General features: G+C 36.9%; 6 protein-coding genes and 1 long non-coding RNA gene across 11 annotated transcripts; 3 read left to right on the forward strand and 4 right to left on the reverse strand.

Annotated features, from left to right (window-relative positions):
• Positions 1-463: 463 nt before the first annotated feature.
• LOC136779834 (uncharacterized) lies at positions 464-1,917 on the reverse strand. The gene is made up of 3 exons (XR_010823681.1): positions 1,767-1,917; positions 1,032-1,088; positions 464-750 (listed from the first exon to the last, which is right to left on the reverse strand). It is a non-coding gene; the product is annotated as an uncharacterized lncRNA (long non-coding RNA).
• Positions 1,918-2,633: 716 nt separating this feature from the next.
• LOC136775267 (uncharacterized) lies at positions 2,634-5,694 on the reverse strand. 2 transcript variants are annotated; one of them, XM_066729885.1, is made up of 3 exons: positions 5,612-5,694; positions 2,907-4,957; positions 2,634-2,829 (listed from the first exon to the last, which is right to left on the reverse strand). In XM_066729885.1, the coding sequence occupies exons 2-3, from the start codon at positions 4,746-4,748 to the stop codon at positions 2,800-2,802; spliced, it is 1,872 nt and encodes a 623-aa protein (XP_066585982.1). In that variant the 5' UTR covers positions 4,749-4,957; positions 5,612-5,694; the 3' UTR covers positions 2,634-2,799. The 2 variants fall into 2 exon arrangements, with proteins under 2 accessions (XP_066585982.1, XP_066585972.1); XM_066729875.1 differs by lacking the exon at positions 5,612-5,694 and adding an exon at positions 5,093-5,234.
• On the forward strand, positions 5,448-6,274 carry LOC136779828 (zinc finger SWIM domain-containing protein 7-like). Its single transcript, XM_066737697.1, has 3 exons — positions 5,448-5,753; positions 5,819-6,050; positions 6,121-6,274. Exons 1-3 carry the CDS (start codon positions 5,624-5,626, stop codon positions 6,272-6,274), a joined length of 516 nt encoding a protein of 171 aa, XP_066593794.1. The 5' UTR covers positions 5,448-5,623.
• On the forward strand, positions 6,224-7,551 carry Rad1 (Radiation insensitive 1). The gene is made up of 5 exons (XM_066729899.1): positions 6,224-6,363; positions 6,428-6,652; positions 6,712-6,906; positions 6,982-7,257; positions 7,445-7,551. Exons 1-5 carry the CDS (start codon positions 6,271-6,273, stop codon positions 7,472-7,474), a joined length of 819 nt encoding a protein of 272 aa, XP_066585996.1. The 5' UTR covers positions 6,224-6,270; the 3' UTR covers positions 7,475-7,551.
• Positions 7,552-7,598: 47 nt separating this feature from the next.
• LOC136777821 (cadmium metallothionein-like) lies at positions 7,599-10,276 on the reverse strand. 2 transcript variants are annotated; one of them, XM_066734419.1, is made up of 5 exons: positions 10,184-10,276; positions 8,843-9,094; positions 8,586-8,642; positions 8,155-8,499; positions 7,599-7,956 (listed from the first exon to the last, which is right to left on the reverse strand). In XM_066734419.1, the coding sequence occupies exons 2-5, from the start codon at positions 8,871-8,873 to the stop codon at positions 7,871-7,873; spliced, it is 519 nt and encodes a 172-aa protein (XP_066590516.1). In that variant the 5' UTR covers positions 8,874-9,094; positions 10,184-10,276; the 3' UTR covers positions 7,599-7,870. The 2 variants fall into 2 exon arrangements, with proteins under 2 accessions (XP_066590516.1, XP_066590512.1); XM_066734415.1 differs by having other exon boundaries at positions 7,599-8,499.
• A 76-nt stretch (positions 10,277-10,352) lies between these two features.
• On the reverse strand, positions 10,353-14,306 carry fabp (fatty acid binding protein). Of its 2 annotated transcripts, none has more exons than XM_066734430.1 (3): positions 14,073-14,306; positions 11,151-11,422; positions 10,353-10,619 (listed from the first exon to the last, which is right to left on the reverse strand). In XM_066734430.1, the coding sequence occupies exons 1-3, from the start codon at positions 14,143-14,145 to the stop codon at positions 10,563-10,565; spliced, it is 402 nt and encodes a 133-aa protein (XP_066590527.1). In that variant the 5' UTR covers positions 14,146-14,306; the 3' UTR covers positions 10,353-10,562. The 2 variants fall into 2 exon arrangements, with proteins under 2 accessions (XP_066590527.1, XP_066590523.1); XM_066734426.1 differs by lacking the exon at positions 14,073-14,306 and adding an exon at positions 11,980-12,135.
• Positions 14,307-14,506: 200 nt separating this feature from the next.
• LOC136777810 (uncharacterized) lies at positions 14,507-18,305 on the forward strand. 2 transcript variants are annotated; one of them, XM_066734402.1, is made up of 4 exons: positions 14,507-16,579; positions 16,801-17,077; positions 17,425-17,584; positions 17,654-18,305. In XM_066734402.1, the coding sequence occupies exons 2-4, from the start codon at positions 16,906-16,908 to the stop codon at positions 18,048-18,050; spliced, it is 729 nt and encodes a 242-aa protein (XP_066590499.1). In that variant the 5' UTR covers positions 14,507-16,579; positions 16,801-16,905; the 3' UTR covers positions 18,051-18,305. The 2 variants fall into 2 exon arrangements, with proteins under 2 accessions (XP_066590499.1, XP_066590505.1); XM_066734408.1 differs by lacking the exon at positions 14,507-16,579 and having other exon boundaries at positions 16,595-17,077.
• The last annotated feature ends 734 nt before the right edge of the window (positions 18,306-19,039 follow it).

Below are 19,039 nucleotides of genomic sequence, written 5' to 3' on the forward strand. Positions count from 1 at the left end.
TCCTGTATATATATATATATATATATACATGTATATTAGTGTTTTCTAGATGTTTATAGGTAATTAGTGTTTTGTGCAAATTGACAACTGTAAACAGTGTTAATTATCAGCTACATTTCTTACTAATATTAGTACGAACAAGAAAATGTTATTTTTAAACATTCGAGTCGTCGAAGAAGAAACAGCACCATCTAGCGTGAAGAGAAAAGATTTCTGACTTGCCCACGGAAAGCCAGGGGAGAATGGATCGATGAAACTGTGGGGCAAGGCAGAGAGAGAAAAGATTCCCAACTCTCTTATCTAGCGTGGGCTCTCTCTCTCTCTCTCTCTGATAAAAGCAAATATTACCAATCGAAGATATCGGAATATTCTTTATCTATATGTATAACTCGGATATCTGAAGGAAAGATTGTAAAACTACAATCAATATTCTCTAATCTAGAATCAGTGGGAAACTAAAGAATAAATTTTTAAAGATTTATTATATTTTTGTGTGCAACAACATTAAATATTTAACTAACAATAAAAGCTTAATTTTGAAACATATAACTAATAATACAGATTCTCAAAGCAGTACAATCGTAAATAGATAAAATGGACTTTTTCGAACAGCATATATATATATATATAGGTACGACGTTCATCTCGATCTCATGATAATTAATCATTAGCAGCCACAATTATCTTTGCAGACGCATTCACCACCGGCTTTGCATTTGCAGGCACTGGCACATTTGCATTTGCAGTCACCTATAACAGAAACAATACGAGTGAGTACAATTTTGGAGGATAAATCAATTGGGATAATTTATATACCGCTGGAGAAAGCTATCGTTACATCCGCTACGACGCCATTCACTGTTATCTGGCCATTGACCGATATTAACAAGGTCTTACAATAATTACTAAAAATATTCTCTCTCTCGTGCTCCTATCTAATAAGAAATATATTCTTCGTGGAAAACCTCGATTACTGTCAATTGCGGTAGCGGTGCAAATTGTAAAAAGCACAAATTCCATGGCTTAATTACCTGCACAGCCGGAATCGCATTTGCAGTCTCCGGTGGAGCAGCAGCAGTCCTTGCAGTCTGAAATTATTATTTATTGACATTTATTATTAATTCTTCTCTCCTTTCTCACATATTAAATTATTACACAAAGAAGAATACTCATTGCCAGTGGAAATTGATAATAAATCTGATAAAATGATTTACGCCTCGCGGTTGTATATACAGAATGAAATTACTCTTCTCATTAAAATAGTACGAGTCGCGAATGTATGTAGCTGTGCGAAATGCAAGTTCACCGCTAGAATGAGAGCATTGTAGTTCTCCCCAAGTTAAACAAAAAACAAAGCAGCTACTTTCCAATCCATAATTTTCATGGAAAAACCGACGGTTAAACAATCGCGTTCGATACTCGCGTGATAATATTTTCTTTAAAAATCATAAACATTTTACAGCTTGCAGTATCATGAATGAAAACGTTTCACCGAGCTGTATCAACATTTTATCGACTTTTAAACGAAGCAAAAATCAATATCCAACTTTTTAAAGAATATTGAAAAAAATACCGAGTTTACTTATCGTTTACTATAGAGTATATTTTACGATTGTGATAACAATATTAGCCTTCGATGACAAATTTAATTAAGGCAATTAATAAGAAAACTCTCTGATTACCCAACCAGATTTAGTTAATATTTTAAGAGAGCCGAATGAGTGAATTAATTGATAATCTACGAATAATATCACGACGTCTCTTACCTTTACATTTTTCGCAGCCTGGGTTTGGCATTTTGATTGGTCGAGTTTTTTCTTCAAAGTCTTCAAGAAAATATTAAGATCGGAAGAACGCCGGGGAGCTACTTGCCAACGGTGTGCAGTGCATTCGTATTTATCGATCGCCCCCCACTACGAAATTCATTGGTACCGCGCGAACCCGGCAGCGTGTGCAACCAGCTTGTGTGCCATGCGCAACTCTTCAGGGACGGCCATGTAATATCTCGTTCGTTCTTCACGTTCTTCAGCACTGTTTAAACTAATGTCCTACTTTATTTCGTTATTCTCTCAGTGATCTTCCTGAAACGTGTTCGTAAAACTGCGAAAATACTTCTAAATCTCAAGCAACGTGATTCGTATTCACACTAGAGTCCCCATCACTTTGCTACCACTTTCACAAATTTATCAATTTCTTAAATAAGGAATTATCTCAGTTTCTTTTGTCACGGCCCTGAACTACTATCGAAAGGCCTCTCAAGAGGTGCGCAGTATAGACTAAAGCGCGCGTATTCTGGAATAGTCTCGAGGAAACAATGTTTCATGATGATTTTGTAAACACATTTCGCGTAAATCGAAAAGAATTCCAAGTAATCATTATTACAAATAATTCACTGTCACGTATAATTAGAAGACGCACATGCTTTCAGGATTTCCTTAATTATTAAAATATAACTCAAGGCTGTTTAAGTAAATAGACCAGAATTCTCCTTCCTTAAAATATATAAATCTAATTGTTAAGTAAAAACGTTTCCGTCCTTAACTTTTTATAACGTGACGGAATTCCTTCACGGGCAAGAGAACTTTTTAGTCAAACTCAATAAGGTTTGATAAAAGCGACACGTAAAAATTATTGCATTAGACCAAGTTTATTTAAATATTTCGAATGATTTATCTCTTATAAAAATATCAAAATTATTAACAGTAAAATATACATTCAAGTATAAAAAATACAATGAATTCAATAATGTGCTTATATAAATAATGGACGTATTCTATATTATCATCAACCCATTCAAACTCATCGACCTCCAGGGCTGGGTGTAATTTTCTGAAAGTTTAAATTATTTTAACTATACACATGTAAATACTTTAAAGCTTATTTACACATTATCCTTTTAAATTTACCTGTTTTCCTTGTATATACATAGCTACCGGTGACTTTACGTTATCATAATTAATTCTAAAGATGCCTCTGTTATATGGACATTTATCATCGAATAATTTTTTTTTTTCAGTGTTAATATCTTTGAAGTAGGTCGTAGGTCTGTTCCGGTAAGTCGGTTGTGGTTTATTCTTGTCTGGGGTTACGAATAATCTAGCTCTTGGTTTTGCCGGTGATACTTTTAATTCACTGTTCCCAACAATACCCTTTAATCGACAATTGCTACCTGGCGTTAAACGATTTGAAGTGCAACGTGTAGCAGTTAAAGTACCACCGACAAATTTCTTTGATTCGTTTGGCTTCTTTCTTGTTGATGATCGTTTTTTAGCTGCTGTATCAATTGCTTCATTAATTTCTTTCTGTATTTGCGGAGTACTAATGTACGATTTTCTTGTTTCTAATAGAAAATTACGATATTCGCCACATGATACTAATGTTTTTATGAACTGTTTATTACTATCAGATTCTTTGCGTGAAGAATATTCCGGAGAATTCGTCATCAATTTTTTAATTATTGGCGTACAGGATTCAGAGTTAATTTCGAGCATTAATTTTGCAGTATCCAAGCATCTCTGCCTCTTTTCAGCTAGTGCATGAAGGAATGTCTGTTCATACTGATCTGCCTTATCAGATATATAAGAATTTGTAATACTTGATTTTTTCTCATATGGAAGATCATTATTTGAAGGTGTACTACAAGCAGTAGTTAATATAGACTTTTTTATTATTGGATCTGTAAAAAGTTGAATTTTACATTTCTTGAGTTTACCTTCTAATTCCTGCTCTAACAGTGGACTTGAAGTGCATTTTGACTTATTATTTGTACATATTGGAGAATTCATAGCATTATATGGTAACTTGTTATTATCAGTACTACTCAATATGTCTATATCAGAATTTAGTAATGCCATCTGCATATCTGACGTTTTTCGTATGTTTTCCATATTTGCTATATCTGGACTTGAGGCACTTTTATGCAGACAAGGGGAACCTTTATTTTCATTGGGAAACAAGTTTTTACAATGAGACTCCCAATATTCAAATGTATTATTAGAGGTTTCATTCAATGACATTCTCCGTTTAAAAATATTTAATGGTGTCTTGCGGTAGATGGTCTTGGGCTTACTCATTGAGTAGCGCCTATTATTTACTGGGGAACAGAAAGATGTCATCATGCTATCCCCACATAATGATGGTGCCATTTCTGGCATAGATTCATCTTCTATGCACTTCCACATCCTTTTCAGCTCGCTTGTTAATCTACTCAAATTTACTCCAGAGCCAGAAGCACTTATTTCTGAATCTTCTCCATTGACAGATTCTTCTAAAATAGTTAAAAGCCTCTCCGTAAAGGTTTTTGGAGACTCAGAGTACAATTCTGATGCCCGTTTCATAATTTTTACAGGTGTTTTATCTTCCTCTGGAATAGACTGATCTACATCTATAAATGACAAGGCATTTAACAGCCAGCTTTGCTTATTTTTATTCCCAATACTATGATTTGCATTTTTGCTTAAATCTTCTATCTGTGTGGCTAATCTTTTTTTAATATTTAATAATCTATCGGTTGGTATAAATGCTTTCAAATCAGATTTAATAAGTGGTTTTATCCTTTCATTATTCTTTTCACTTGCAGATGCAATGTTTTCTTGGTTATCTAAAGAACTATCTTTAATATCTTCTATGGATTTATAATTAGTATTAAAAAATGAGTTGTTTAAAATATCATTATCACAAACATAATTCTTTTCTTGTAAAGGAAATCTGATAGATTTAAAAAGAGGCATTGATTTCTTTTTCTGCATTTCTATATGAGAAGAAATAGGAGTATCATGATCTATCAAATTTTTTATAGTACTACCAGCTATGATACTTGAATCAATACTATGCAAGCTATTTCTTCTTACAACCTTTTCAATGGCTTTTGTATTATTTGAGCAATGATTTTTATCGTAGACTGAACTGTAATTCAAGCTGTCCTCCGAAAGTGATCGATTAAATATTGAATATTGATCTGAAAATAATGAATTACTGATTATTTATTAATTACATTCAGTTGTATTAATTTACCAATCTATAATGTCAAAAATGATGATTTATACCGATGCCTTATACATATCAACAAAGGTTAACCTAAAACTATACTTACTAAAGCTTTCTAAAGAATCAGTAAAGTTATTTCCTCGTCTCCGATGACGATTCATTATGACTTATTTATATATATAAACAATATATTTAATACACAAAATGTAGATAGAACAGTAAAACTGGCCCAGTAAAGCGTAACGTTTCTAAATTTAAAATACAGTCTGGCAGCTTTCCCAACAAAACGGAACAAAATGTATATTACATATTGGCAATACTGCCAATTTAAAGTTTTCGGCATGTTTTCGGTAAACATACTGTACATACATACACTGTAATACATACACCACCAAATTCCCCTAGAAATCTACAGGGGGTTTTTCAGCCATTAGTATGTATGTAGTGATGCCAAACCTTTAAACAGTTTAAGCGCTAGTGGTTTCAAATTTCAATCTTATTTGTATGCACTTGCAGGCCTTGCACTATTTAGTGTCTACTTATTTACCGTATTTGGAGTAGTTAGAACTTATTTTAACTTAGAAATATTACATTTTTTTACATATTTTAGGAAAAATAAACTTACGAGTTTTCTGTAATGGATGTTAGTACTACTGAAACTGAAATTGATGATAAATTGCTCCCTAACCTGTACCATAGAGAATACGCGGTCTTTGTAGATCACGCGTTACAAGAAATAACCGGGGAATTTGAGAAGGATAAAAGGCGTTAGTATAAATCTTTCTTAAGTTAAACTTTCGATAACACTAAAATTAAAATTTTTTGAATCTAGTTTCAGATAAAACACTCTTAAACTTGTATAATCTATTTGGAGAAACTTTCGAACGTGGATTAGAACTTTACGAACAAAATCGAATAACTGGTATAATCACATCAAATTCAACCAGTATCGGAATTTCAAAGGAAAGAACTGATGCTAGATGGCTGCTTCAAGTTAAAGGATTTTCAGGAGAAACTTACACTATTTTTCCTAATATAAACTTCTGCAATTGTCAGGCTTTTAGGTATAATAAATTTTTTATGAATAACTTATTTCTTATAGAAATATTTTTTGACAATATATATTAATTTTAGGAGCCAAGTGTTGAATAAACGAACATCTTTTACCTGCAAGCATGTCTTAGCGGTTTGGTTGGCTTCATTGGATAAATCTAAATTGGAGTATAAAGAGGTTACACACCAACAGTTTCAAGACTTGTTGCAATATTTGTTTTCTAATAAATCATGACTCCTGATTATGAGAATTACAAATTAGTTGCTAAATTAGGAAACCTTAAAACTGTTGTGTTGTTACTGAAAGCTGTGAATTTTAAAGAGGTAGTCATATTTCCACTTACTAATTAAACAGACATACTCTTTAATTATAATGTTGTGTTCATAGAGCGCAACTTGTTTTGGGACAGAAAATGGACTAAAAGTAACAGTGGAAGATGCCAAATGTATGCAAGCTAGTGCTTACTTACCTACGTATATCTTTGAAGAGTTTACTTTATTGGAAGATATCATTTTTAAAATAAATTTAAATGTTCTCGTGGAATGTTTATGTATGTTTTGGAGCAGCATACACCTGTCAGATAGCTCAGTTGCTTTACAGTTATATTACAAAGTATGTTATTGCACATATTATATATAATTTAGTAATAAAAGAAAACCTCTTTGTATTAGGGAGCGGGTCACCCTGTTACTATTCTTATAGAGGAAGACGGAGTTATAACAGACTGTTCTTTAAAAACCCAAGAACCAAATGAACTTTTAGATTTTCATTTGGAGCCTGAAAATGTATCAAATAAAGTTGTAGTGCAAACAGAATTATTAAAGGATATTTTAACTGAGCTAGATCCTACCAGTGAGTTAATCGAGGTAATTGAGAGCTTCAGTAATTTGCTTTAACATTAAATTATGGAAGATGTATACAATATTCCTGACAAATTTTAGATATTACTGTCACCTGATCCTCCATATTTTCGAATTACGACTGACGGTATAGCCAGTATCTGTCATGTTGATTTGCCACATGATGGTGATTTAGTTGAAACTTTTCAATGTAAAAATATGGCAAAATCAAAGTATAGATTAGCCCACATTAAACCAGCTATGAAGGCGCTTTCATTCGCGAACAAAGTCTCTCTAAGAACGGATGATTGTGGATTACTTTGCTTCCAGCATATGGTCAAAACTGATGATGGGCATACATGCTACATAGAATACTATGTAAGCAGTTTTGAGATTTCATTCAACCAGTACCTATTAAATAGCGAGAAATTGATTGTACGTGGTTCTGTTAACTTTGTCCTGTGCCTCCTCAGTAAAAAGTCTATACAACACTATAACTGATCCACACACAAATCAATTTCCCGCAATATACCGATAATAAATATAATCCGCTTTGTTTTTTCAGATGTCCCCGGTGGTAGACTGTGATGACTAGAATTTTATGCATGTACATTAATTTGTCATATTTTTATAAAACAAAACAAAAAATAAAAATTAAGTTTTATAATCTTTCATTCACATTTATTTTACCACCAATACATTTTATATAAAATGACTTACTACGAAATTACTGAAATTTTTGAAACTGTTGATCAAGAGAAGACTTTACAGCTTTTCAGTTAATAACCTTTTACAAGTAGTGTTGGGTTTGTTTTCATGACAGTTACATTTAGCAACAGCATTTATTGCTGCTTCTACAAATACCTCCAGCCTTGCATTTGCAAGTGCAACTTCCATCTAACTTGAATTTACATGTACAATCGCCTCCAGACTTGCAACTACAGTAGGAATTACATTTTATACATTTCGATGTACAGATGCATTCTTCTCCTTACTTGCATTTACGAATGCAATTTCCTGCTGACTTACATGTAAAAGAACAATTGTCTCTTGACTTGCATTGACAAGTGCAACTACCTAAATTACATTTACAGATACAATTAACTTTTAACTCGCATTTGCAGACATTATCCCCAGACTTGCATTGACAAGTGCAACTACCTGATTCGCATTTACAAATACAGTTAACTTTTAACTCGCATCTGCAGACATCATTCCCGGACTTGCATTTACAAGTGCAATTTCCTATTGGCTTGCATTGACAAGTGCAACTACCTGATTCACATTTACAAATACAATTAACTTTTAACTCGCATTTGCAGACATCATTGCCGGACTTGCATTTACAAGTGGAATTTCCTTTCAATTTGCATTGACAGGCGCAATCGTCTTTTAATTTGGCTTTGCAAGTACAACCAATTCCAGTTTCGGGGCCGCATGCACAATCGCCTCCAGATTTATTACAGTTACAGGTGCAATCCCCTGAATCGCATTTACAGACGCATTGTTTTCCTGACTCCAATTTACATTTGCAGACAAATCCATCTTCCGCAGACTTGCATTTGCGGTTGCAGGCACAAACGCAGGCACAGTCATCGGCATGTTCGTGTTTGCAATCATCTAAAACATACGAAGTTTATAACATAAACATACAATATAAAGATTTAGTATATAAAGATACATCAGCAAAAATAACAAAAAGATACCTGCACAGACGATATTACATTTGCAGCTTCCGGTCGAACAGCAGCATTCCTGGCAGTCTGAAATAAAAATTTAATTACTCCTTTTATTTTAAAATAAAAATTCTATCTTTTAAATGACACAATTTAACTGCAATAAGAATATAATCAAAATTGAAATTTGTTTAATGCAAAATGCACTTGTACTTTTATTGTTATATTTATTATACTAATATTCGATCCAGGCCTTTAGGGATATTAAATTAAATATTAAATCTTACCTTTGCGATTGTCGCTCTTTAGGTTTGCCATTATGACTCGTTGAGTTTTTTCCTCTAGTTTTTGAAAGAGCAGTTGATTTCAGAAGAACAATGAGTGATTAACTTGTAAACGCTGTAGAGAAAACTCGTATTTATCAATGGCCCCCTACTACCAAATTCATTGGTACCGCGCGAATCCAGCAGCGTGTGCAACCAGCTTGTGTGTGCCATGTGCAACTTTCCAGAGACGTCTGTATACCTCCGTATCTCCTGCTACATACAATCACATTTAGCATAATCATCACTTGGCTTCATCATACCCTTATCAAAATATCATCATAATTTATCTTTAATTCTATTAATAACTATAACGCAATCAATGTCGTGCACTTTTTTTTCCAAATTTGCAATTTCATCGTTGATTTAAAAAGTTTGCTAAGTTCATCAATAGTGGGTTATTTCAATTCTTATTCTTACAGCCCTGGGATGATATCAGTATTTCAGTGGTCGTCAGTTGGCTACAATTATATATAAGGCGGTGCGCAAAATATCCAAAGCGCGGGACTTATAAAATATTAAGTAACGCATAGTAATAATATTTCTGACGAATTACTATGAAATCCTTATAATTTGTTTAAAAAATATATTTTACAATAGCTTTGCAAACGAATGCTACAAAATTACTCTCTGTACGATATATTTGTAGCTGTAAGATTTTTAGGTACCATTGTGCTGTGTTAAAAATAAAAATCGCATCTATAATTTTTTATCTTTTTGGACTTAGGCATTTATTTTTTCGTCCTTACTCCAAATACACGTTAAATTCCAATGTTGCTTATGCAGGTCGTTTTCAAACATGTATATATCACATTAAACTTTTTTTAATCATTATAGACATGTATTTTAATTTGCAAACGTTCAATAATTTAAAAATATCATAAATGTCATTTACGACTTGCCTTTAACACGTCATTAATATATGTTAATTAATTTTAGTTACTTCTGTAACTATAACATAAGGTATTTCTTCACGTAAGTGTACAAGCTGTGCTATTGGTTTTGTTATCAAAAAAGATATAGCTAATTTTTCCAATCCTTACAGTTTTTAAATAAGATAAGAAGGATATTAATATAAATTTAAGATAGTATTATCGCTTTATCTACCTTATTTGCGCACAACTACTGATATAGTTTAACCTGTATTTTTCTTGTTGATTTAAACATTATATATGGTGAGTTGGCTTGCAGAATGTATATTGTATTTAATTTGGACGTTAATGAGGCAGCTATGAGTATATTTCCATTAGCAAACAAAGTCTTTCTAAGAATAGGTGATTTTCGATTACTTTGCTTCCAACCTACGTAAATAGGAAGTAGTTGTGGTTTCTCACTTAGAAAATAATAACTTTCTCTACTCGGTTTCAGATGCGTCAACTTTGACGACTATGTAGACAGATTAGACTATAAGTCTCTAAAATGATACTATTGTCCAATATTTATAACGATAATAAAATAAATGAGGAAGGAGAAGTAGTAAAAGAATCATATCAAATTTTATTTTACATCGATGCATGATTCTTCATAGTGTTTCACTATGAAATTACAAAAACATAACACTTCAGATCGAATTAAGAAAAGTCTTTGACGTGAAATACGCAAAGAACAATCGTACACAGCATATTAATTTTCAGAAACGATCCGTGGACACATCCGCAGCGCGATTTCAGCAAGCCGAACATGACTAAGAGTCCTGGACTTTGTAGACCCTCGTGCAGACAACGTCATCGACCTTCATGATCTGTAATTAACATGGAATTATATTACTTTTCATACCAACTATAGTTTCAATAGATATTATCATTCAATTGAAATTTAGCTTATTGTTATCCTCTTGATCAAACTAACCCGGTTAGCTGATGAAGGAATTAGAGAAGTTGGTTTAATTGGCGGAGCTTTTGACTAATCTCTTTAGCCCTATTAGATTCATATTTAAGTTACTGTCCGTCACGAGAACTATCGTGCACCTTCTATTCAGTAATAAGCCCTCAATGCTACACTACAATGATTTTAATTCGCTGCTTCAGAGAGCATTCATTAAAATTGAAAAATTCAGCGAAAGGTCAAGAGTCGAGGAGTGTATTATATAATGCTTCGGCGCACGCATGAAAATTTATTAAGTTGTATATTTCTTAGAACGACCGCGGGGAGCTACTGAATTATTCGTCCGATCGTCGATCGATGAAAATCCATTGGAGGGTTAAAAAAATGCTGCAGCGTTCCCACAAAGAGGATCCGTACAAGATATTCAGCAGCAATACTATATACTAACCGCTTTCATTTCTGTAGGAGTAAATTCTCTCTCGATGGTCGTCTCTTTTTCTCCCTTTTGCACCTGAACGAGTTTGTTGCCTTCCAGAGTGCAGACGCTCTTGACTTTTCTACCGTCCGGTGTCTCCTCGTCGAATTCCTCGCCCAGCTTGAACTTGATCTCGGAGTTCTTGAAGGTGCTGGACGTTTTCAAAGTGTAGGTACCGTCGCTCTCGGTCAATTCAACCACGGGGCTGACGGTACTGCCCATCTTACGCGTCACCAAGCCGACACCTGCAAAACACCCATGAAAAAGTCAATATTTCTAAAGTCTCGATGCGTATCCGGTTTACCGACTTTTCCGCCCCGTCCAATCATGTATTATTCCCATACATTTGCGTCAGAGAGACGTGCGCACATCACAAAATACTATTTTTCTCTTATCCCCTCGATCGTGTCATAATATGCAGTATTTTCCTTCGTCGATATTCCAACTTGGATATACGTGGTAAATTGCCGGCGAACAAAGAGCAAAAAATTGTTTGATTTAAACTCTCGGAGGAGGATTCGATATGCTTAATCAAAGGTCAGTTCTTTTTTTCTTTTTATATAAATACAACGTGACTCGCCGATATAAGACGAGGAATTTTTCAATAACGAATAGTTGCGCGCGTAACATGGTTCGCTATATATAATAAATATTGTTTAACAATAATATCTGCCAATTGAAGGAACGAGGCGAGAGAAACCGGTTTCGTGTTTGCCATGCGATAAGAGAAATTGCCAATGTTTGTACCGCGGTGTAGGTTCGAATACCAGGAAGAAACAATAATGGTTCTAGGAGAGCTCACCTAAAGCTTTCATGTATTCATCGAAATTCTCGCTGTTTAGGAGCTTGTAACGTTTTCCCAGGAAGGCAGTCATGTTTTTATCACTAGTCGATACGTACGCCGATGTTTCACCGTCAACTCTACGATTGAGACTGAAGGAGAGCTGCCGCTACGCTCGCGATATATATGAGAATTACACGGCAGTCTTTCCTTATCGTTTATCATGAGAATGCTCCTCGATTACATTTCGAAAAGATATAAACTTTGAAGTTTGACCCGCGAAGATACCAGTATTTATTATCCGAGCATATTGTACGTGTATATTCCAGAAAAATTTCGCACGAAATTTTGTTTTGTAGCAGATAAATATTTGACTTTATATTGAATAACTTTAACGAGGCAGTATATTTTTCTTCGAGGTTACATCACAGTTTCGCGTCTCTCTCGCTGAGCGTTAATGAGTACACGCGGTATATATATATATATATATATATATAGAGCACGTTTGACAGAATTTCACTAATCAATTTTTATGAACATAAAACATTGTCAAAAGGCCATCTTCAAGAATCCCTTAAAATAATATTCTTATCGAACGATTGATTGATTTTTCTTTCTTTTCTTTTCTGTGCATGATGATAGCAAATAAAAATCGTAATATTGATCAGTTGGAGAATACGGGGAAAAAACGTTATCTAGATTTCATTGCAACTCTCTGCTATCATCCGAGATATTAATAACTTGATATACCAATTGATCGAAAAAGAGATTGCGATATGTTATCAATCGGTAATAGTCGCTGAACATTTGGTTTTTTTTTCCGAAAGAGAAAACACGAAATGATAAAAAGCGTTAATTATGTATCTTATCTCGTGGTTTACGAGAGATGAAAATTGTATTATAATATTGGGAAGGCCTCGTTTCTTATTACAATGTATGTAACACACTAGTGCAGTTATTATTCGACGGGCAATTGCGATTTATTAATGTCGCTCGGTAAATTAATTCAAGTACTAAATTGGACTACAGTTGGACTGTCTCTTACAGATGCGGGAATTAGGCCTGAGGTCAGGTCGTTGTACGAAGAAGGGAATATTGTTTGATATATTAAAATTGATTATCCTAGGCATACCCTCAACACGAAGAACGTTAAAACTTTCGTTTCATCAATATTCTTTTCTCGTAAAACCTATGGGCTACAAGGTTGCAAGAATCTGATGAGACTCGAGTAAACAATTGTCTCATCAAACTTCGTAAATAAAGCTGAAAGCTTGAAGCGTTCGACGAATCTGTGAATTATTATCTTCTCATTGTACGACTTTAAGTAGCTAGACGTTCGGAGACTTCGATACGACATAGTAAACACACTACAGTCAATAATAATCGAGCTGTATCAATTACGAGAAGCCGATACTCTAGGTGACACAAATTCATCCTATTTGTCAACATCGGGACGGTTTTATGTTCCATTAACGCTTTTGAAAACTTGGTCCGAACGCTGCAAGTGCGATGCTAAACTTTGGACCCTGAAGATTTCTATTGTATTACCATTGGAACGGCAGGAAAAATTCATAATCGCCGGTTCATTAGGATTAATGGTCGAGTACAAATTGACTCGTCGTGAGACTCGTTGAAAGAGGCACGCGAGGCGTGAAATGAACGGTAAGCTTAACGGATGTGATTCATAGAACGAGCTCTTCGTTTGCCGGAGATGCGAATTGGATAATGGCGAGACACGAAATGGCTAAAACAGTGCAAAAGTGTACGGCCGGGGGCTGGCTCCCTCGTGGAGCAAGTGGGTCTACGAGAGAAGATCAATATATGCGTATATATATATATAGCGATATATATCAAATCTCTCTTGGAGTTTTGACAATGGAACGAACCCACTTGATCGAAGCGGTTAATTCGATCCGAATACTCGATTAACCTGACTTAATTCTATCGTGGAACTTGATTGGCTTCGCTCGACCAGGGCATTAAATTATCTAATTAAATTGGGCATTTGATTGACATCTGATTTAAGAGAGAAAAAACAGAGTCGAAGAAGCTCGCGCGAGATATGAAATTGAAGCAAGAACGCGAATGAATCGAGTGAAATAAAAATGACATACCAAGAGCTTTCATGAACTCATCGAAGTTGTCGCTGCTGAAAAGTTTGTACTTTTTTCCAAGGTACTCGGCCATTTCAATCGATGAAGTATCAAAGGATAAAGGAGAGAGAAAGAGAGAGAGAGAGAGAGAGAGAGAGAGAGAGAGAGAGAGAAGCTCCTGTGGGTGGAGGACTAGAAGAAGGCACGAGGCGGCGGTCTGAAGATGAAGTCGGTCGATGTTCCTTTGGTTCGCGCCGAAAGCAAACTGGATCGTCTGGATCAGGCGAGACCGGAGACACACCACGGTACACCGAAGATACAAAAACTGACTGGGAGTTGGGTTGGGACTAGGATCAAGCGAGTCTGTATAACCAGTCTCTCTCTCTCTCTCCCTCGTGCTCCCCTATTCGCCCCGCTCCCCCTCTTTCACACACACCCACTCACACACGCAAACTCTTCCTCGATTCACCACGCGACCTTTCGCAAACCGGCATCTTCTCTATTCGACTTCAGGGATGTGAAAAATCCGAGGAATTCGAGTTCTTTGGAAAATCTTCTCTTTTTTTTAGTTTTTTGTCACGAATGAATCAAACTAGGAGAGTTGGCTCGATAATACGATTGGTTATCGAGCATCGACGAAGTTTCAACGAATTTGTCGAGCGATGGGTGGGGCTTCTCGGAATCCACCAGGGTTCGAGAAAATTTGAATACGGTCCTGAGGAATTCCCTCTCCACCAAATCAGCGCGACCCCCTTTCCGCACCGCGAATCTGCAGCTGCCGCGCAGGGCTCTCGCACTCTCCACGCTCTTCCGATCGTTCGGCGTCTCCTTCTTTCTATACTTGTAGCTACCATGTAGTTTTTTTTCCTCGCGCGTTTTTCTGACCCTTCAGTCTGATCAATTTATCGTTCACCACTCAATTGGGGGTTTCGGGATCACGCGAACTTCCGTTTCAACTGGTATATGATTATTTTCAATAAGCCCAACTGGGCCTCGGGCAATTTTTCTTTTGCCGCTGTTTCCCACTCCTCGCCCACTCCCTTTCCTTTCTGTATACACTTCTTTCGAGCAATTTTAACGCGCGAAAAGACACTCCTCTCCGTTTATTTTCTAATTGATCGGCGGCGGACATCGAGCAGCGATTTAAAAAACAGAGAGGAGTTGAATGAAAACTTAATTGAATCGGTTTACAGGGCTTTTCATTCTCCTGGTTAATTGTTCGCCCTATACAATACCAAGATACATCAGTGCTGTTCATCGTACGATACAAATGGAGTTTCGTGATTGGACGGTGGGAACCCGTGGCCGGCATTTCGTCCAATCGGCACTGCCTCCCAATACGATTGTGTTACAATTAACTACACATTTGCAATAGCTATTAAAGCTCCTGCAGCCACACATTACTTTCATGTAGTTATTCTATCTGAGCAGAGACGTCGATTATTCGCTCTGGACGAACGATAATTCCTGGATCGTGTTTCACATGCCATTCAACGCTCTCTAAAAATAATTTACTCCGTCCGGACTGTAATTATTAATCAACAATAATGAGCTATAATGGCCTATTGGCGTGTTCGGGACAGAGACGAGTTGAGCTGATTAGATAGAAGCTATAGGTATCAAGGGTCCAAATGGAGAAATTTGAATTATCCAGGGATATCGACGTTGGAGATAATTGATCGATAAGACAAACCGAGCTACGGATTAAAAATTGAAGATGGAGGATAGGACCAAAGTTTATAGGAGATGGATCAAATTGGATAACTCGGTTTGGAGGATAATATACTTTGGACAGTATAAGATCAGAGATATAATTGAATAACGCGCCAGGCTGGATATCGATTAACTTTGCACGTGCCAAGCCAGTATCCTGGCGGTGAATCGCAAGTTCGGCGTGGAATGGCGTGGCGTGGCTTTGCGCTGCGTGGGTTGCGAAAGAAATAAGTGACGTCGATTCCGCTGCGATTGTCAGAACTTCGCTACGGTCGATAACGACGCGGGGAAAACGCAAAGTTGCTGCGCGTGTAAAATAATTTCTGTCACTAGGCAGCAACTTTCATTACAATTGATTTTTTGTAATATAAAAATTGTAGTTGTTCGATCGGCAGCAAATTTCCGCAAATTTCTGCAATATACTTTGGCAATGAATGATATTTACTCTAATGGAGGAGAAAATTTTGTATTCTTAATTGATACAGTATTTAATAGGACGAGATGCTTTGTAGATTTTTGCTCCAGATAGAATATTCGGGCCAGCAATAGCTGTTGTCAAGACGGAAATGCGGCGTTTACTGGATAAGCGGCATTGCTGGCAGATGTGAAAGACACGTGTACATACGTACGTGTGCGTTCCGCATATACCGATCTGGCAACGTCGCAGAGGTCGGGTTGGATTCCGCGCCGCAACCGCAACCGTAGTATACAGACTGGCGCCTTCCTCCCGAGCTCTGCAACGGTTTATCCGCAGTAACACGCAAGCTGCCGCTCGATAACGTTCCAGTAAAACGCTCTTTTGCGACCCCAAAAAGGTGCCATTATTTTACTACTCTTTCACATCTTTCCACCTGCACCATCCCGAACCCTCTAACCTCGCCATTTCGACCACGAGAAGCATCGTAGGACGACAATTCTACTCGCTATCCAATGAATAATTCTTAGCACAAAAAGACAGTCTCGAACGAGGCGTGAATTTGCATGCAAACTATTGGAAAGCTTTCGATTGTTATTCTCCTTGATTTTATTCTTGTAGGTTGGCGTCTCGCAGGGCTCGAAGGTTCGGACGGAGCAGCCGTGGAGAATCCGTTGCTCCAGAAAGGGAAGAGGGAGAGTATTTGGAGTATTTGGTATTGGGAGGATGTTCGATACGGAGAAATTCATCGAGGAGATCCAGAAACGTTCAGCAATCTACGATGTAACCCGCAGCGAGTACAGCGACCGAAATGCCAAGATGGCCGCATGGGCCGAGGTGTGCCAGGTTATGGTACCGAATTGGACGCGTTTGACGGACGAAGACAGAAACTTGCAAGGTATTACGCGACGAGACTCCATTCTATTCCCTCGCTCTCTCTCTCTCTCTCTCTCTCTCCAGTGTCTCTCTCCCTCTTCTTCTCCACGCACACGATCGATCGATCCGGATTCCTCCGCGCGCTCACTCACCACTAACGCTTCCTCCCCACTACCGCACGGAGGCGCTGCGATCGCCTCCGCGCTTCTCTCCCGTACTGTAACTCGAGAGAGAGAGAGAGAGATCGGTAACTCTAGAGTTTCATCCCACCTTCCCTCGTCACGATTGCATTTCACACGTTCTTTCTGTAAAAAATAAGAAAATACCTAAGACATGCTCTCTACATCTCTCCGTCTCTCCTTTTCGTAGAAAGAAACCTTCGAGGAAAATGGCGGAACATCAGAGATTACTTCATAAAGGAGATAAAGTTACAGAAATCGCAAAAATCGGGTGGCGAAGGTAAAAGGAGGAAAAAGTATATGTATTTTGATAAGCTCATGTTCCTTATGCCAACGGTGGATTATAAAAGGTAATAGACATTGTTATTACGCTAACTGTTAGATAGTAAACCGAATGACCTTGGACTCTATCTGTTTAGGCATGTAAGCAGTGCGTTAGCGAACCACTGCAAGTCGGAAGAGAGCGACGGGGAAATGGATAATCCCGTAATCGAGGAATACGACGTACCGTTGGATCTCGGACCTCAGGCCATTTCTTCCGCGGAATACATTCAGGCCGGTGGTTCTATCAAAGTTTGCTCAAATTATCAGAAACAGTATTACGAAACTCCTTACACATCTTTCGATAGCGAGTTCCACGACTACATGTCGTCGCACAGCAGCCAGCGCGCTAATGCGGACGAGGAGGACTACGATAAAATGTTTTTACTATCCCTGTTACCCATCGTTAGGCAAATACCCGAAGACAAGAAACTCGACGTTAGAATACAAATGCAACAAGTGCTGGCATTAGCGCTCAGATCAACGGATAACTAATGAACGCGCGTCAGTTGTTCGCCCCAACCAAAATGGCCTTTCTTAGCTAATGCATTTCTTTACGAGTTAAAAATATTGTGATAATCCTGCGTTTCTTCTACTTTTTAAACAAAAAGCTTCTACAGAAAGCCTGTTGTTACTTGTAACGAGAATTAATTGTTAACAACATGACGTGTATTGATATGTTTTAAAGATTTAAGTTACACGGTTGTACATATAGTGAATCGATTATGCAAATATAATATCAACGATATAGTAAAGTACTTATTTTTAAAAATAGCGCCTATTTTTGTCAGATTCTCTTTTCCCCCTTTAAATTCATAAAACAGTTTCCTACTATATAACATGGTCAGCTGCTGTCCAGTGTCTCCCTCTCGGATATCCTAGCGTTAAAACACGGAAGCTCTTTCGCAACCACAGTCGTTATCGACGCTATTTCCATACTGGCGTAATTAAGGAGGCAATTAACGAGGTAACAATTCTCGTTTGGAGCGTTTGCTGCTGGCGAATGAAAAGGAGGATAAAATTGCGCCTGGTATATATATATATATGTATAGTTAAAATCGTATAATTTTAAGCCTTCCTGCATAATCGATTCTTCAGAAAAGGTAATGCATAGATTGAGCCTCACTATATAGCATTGGATCTCTTTGTAATGAACGTAACGCCGGTCGCTTCTTGAAATGCTAATAGAATTCGTCGATCCAATTTACAGTAGGAAAGAAAATTCTATTAGGATTCAAAAATATTTTAATAAAGCTTCCTCTTAAAGTAAGTACATTTTGCGCTCCAGCAATTCAAACTAGCCATGCAGCCGTTCGAAATTGCGTGGAAAAATAAGCGGAAAACATCGCGTGATTCTTCAACATCCTCTCTGTCGAGCGGATGCTATAGCGGAATGAAAAAAACGCTGCAGATATCTTTGTGGATCCGAGGTGCGAGGAACGATCAATGCGCTGAAAGCATTGCTTTCTAAATAATATACAGAA

The sequence above is a fragment of the Prorops nasuta genome, unplaced genomic scaffold, assembly GCF_024137725.1.
Source record: "Prorops nasuta isolate Cenicafe-Biocafe unplaced genomic scaffold, Cenicafe_Pnas_1.2 PNAS00002, whole genome shotgun sequence".
NCBI lineage: Eukaryota > Metazoa > Arthropoda > Insecta > Hymenoptera > Bethylidae > Prorops > Prorops nasuta.

Bases quoted from the DNA above. Each gene is read 5' to 3' on its own strand.
- LOC136777810 (XM_066734402.1), top strand. From the start codon at position 16,906: ATGTTCGATACGGAGAAATTCATCGAGGAGATCCAGAAACGTTCAGCA. The intron at 17,078-17,424 runs GTATTACGCGAC...TCCTTTTCGTAG, and splicing joins CGAAGACAGAAACTTGCAAG to AAAGAAACCTTCGAGGAAAA. The intron at 17,585-17,653 runs GTAATAGACATT...CTATCTGTTTAG, and splicing joins CCAACGGTGGATTATAAAAG to GCATGTAAGCAGTGCGTTAG.
- fabp (XM_066734430.1), bottom strand. From the start codon at position 14,145: ATGGCCGAGTACCTTGGAAAAAAGTACAAACTTTTCAGCAGCGACAAC. The intron at 11,423-14,072 runs GTATGTCATTTT...GGTGTTTTGCAG, and splicing joins TGAGTTCATGAAAGCTCTTG to GTGTCGGCTTGGTGACGCGT. The intron at 10,620-11,150 runs GTTAGTATATAG...TGTTAATTACAG, and splicing joins CTCCTACAGAAATGAAAGCG to ATCATGAAGGTCGATGACGT.
- LOC136777821 (XM_066734415.1), bottom strand. From the start codon at position 8,873: ATGGCAAACCTAAAGAGCGACAATCGCAAAG. The intron at 8,643-8,842 runs GTAAGATTTAAT...TTTTTATTTCAG, and splicing joins AAAGAGCGACAATCGCAAAG to ACTGCCAGGAATGCTGCTGT. The intron at 8,500-8,585 runs GTATCTTTTTGT...CGTATGTTTTAG, and splicing joins ATGTAATATCGTCTGTGCAG to ATGATTGCAAACACGAACAT.
- LOC136775267 (XM_066729875.1), bottom strand. From the start codon at position 5,147: ATGAATCGTCATCGGAGACGAGGAAATAACTTTACTGATTCTTTAGAA. The intron at 4,958-5,092 runs GTAAGTATAGTT...CATTATTTTCAG, and splicing joins TGATTCTTTAGAAAGCTTTA to ATCAATATTCAATATTTAAT. The intron at 2,830-2,906 runs GTAAATTTAAAA...TTAAACTTTCAG, and splicing joins TGTATATACAAGGAAAACAG to AAAATTACACCCAGCCCTGG.
- Rad1 (XM_066729899.1), top strand. From the start codon at position 6,271: ATGACTCCTGATTATGAGAATTACAAATTAGTTGCTAAATTAGGAAAC. The intron at 6,364-6,427 runs GTAGTCATATTT...TTGTGTTCATAG, and splicing joins AAGCTGTGAATTTTAAAGAG to AGCGCAACTTGTTTTGGGAC. The intron at 6,653-6,711 runs GTATGTTATTGC...TCTTTGTATTAG, and splicing joins CTTTACAGTTATATTACAAA to GGAGCGGGTCACCCTGTTAC.
- LOC136779828 (XM_066737697.1), top strand. From the start codon at position 5,624: ATGGATGTTAGTACTACTGAAACTGAAATTGATGATAAATTGCTCCCT. The intron at 5,754-5,818 runs GTTAGTATAAAT...TTTTGAATCTAG, and splicing joins ATTTGAGAAGGATAAAAGGC to TTTCAGATAAAACACTCTTA. The intron at 6,051-6,120 runs GTATAATAAATT...TATTAATTTTAG, and splicing joins TGCAATTGTCAGGCTTTTAG to GAGCCAAGTGTTGAATAAAC.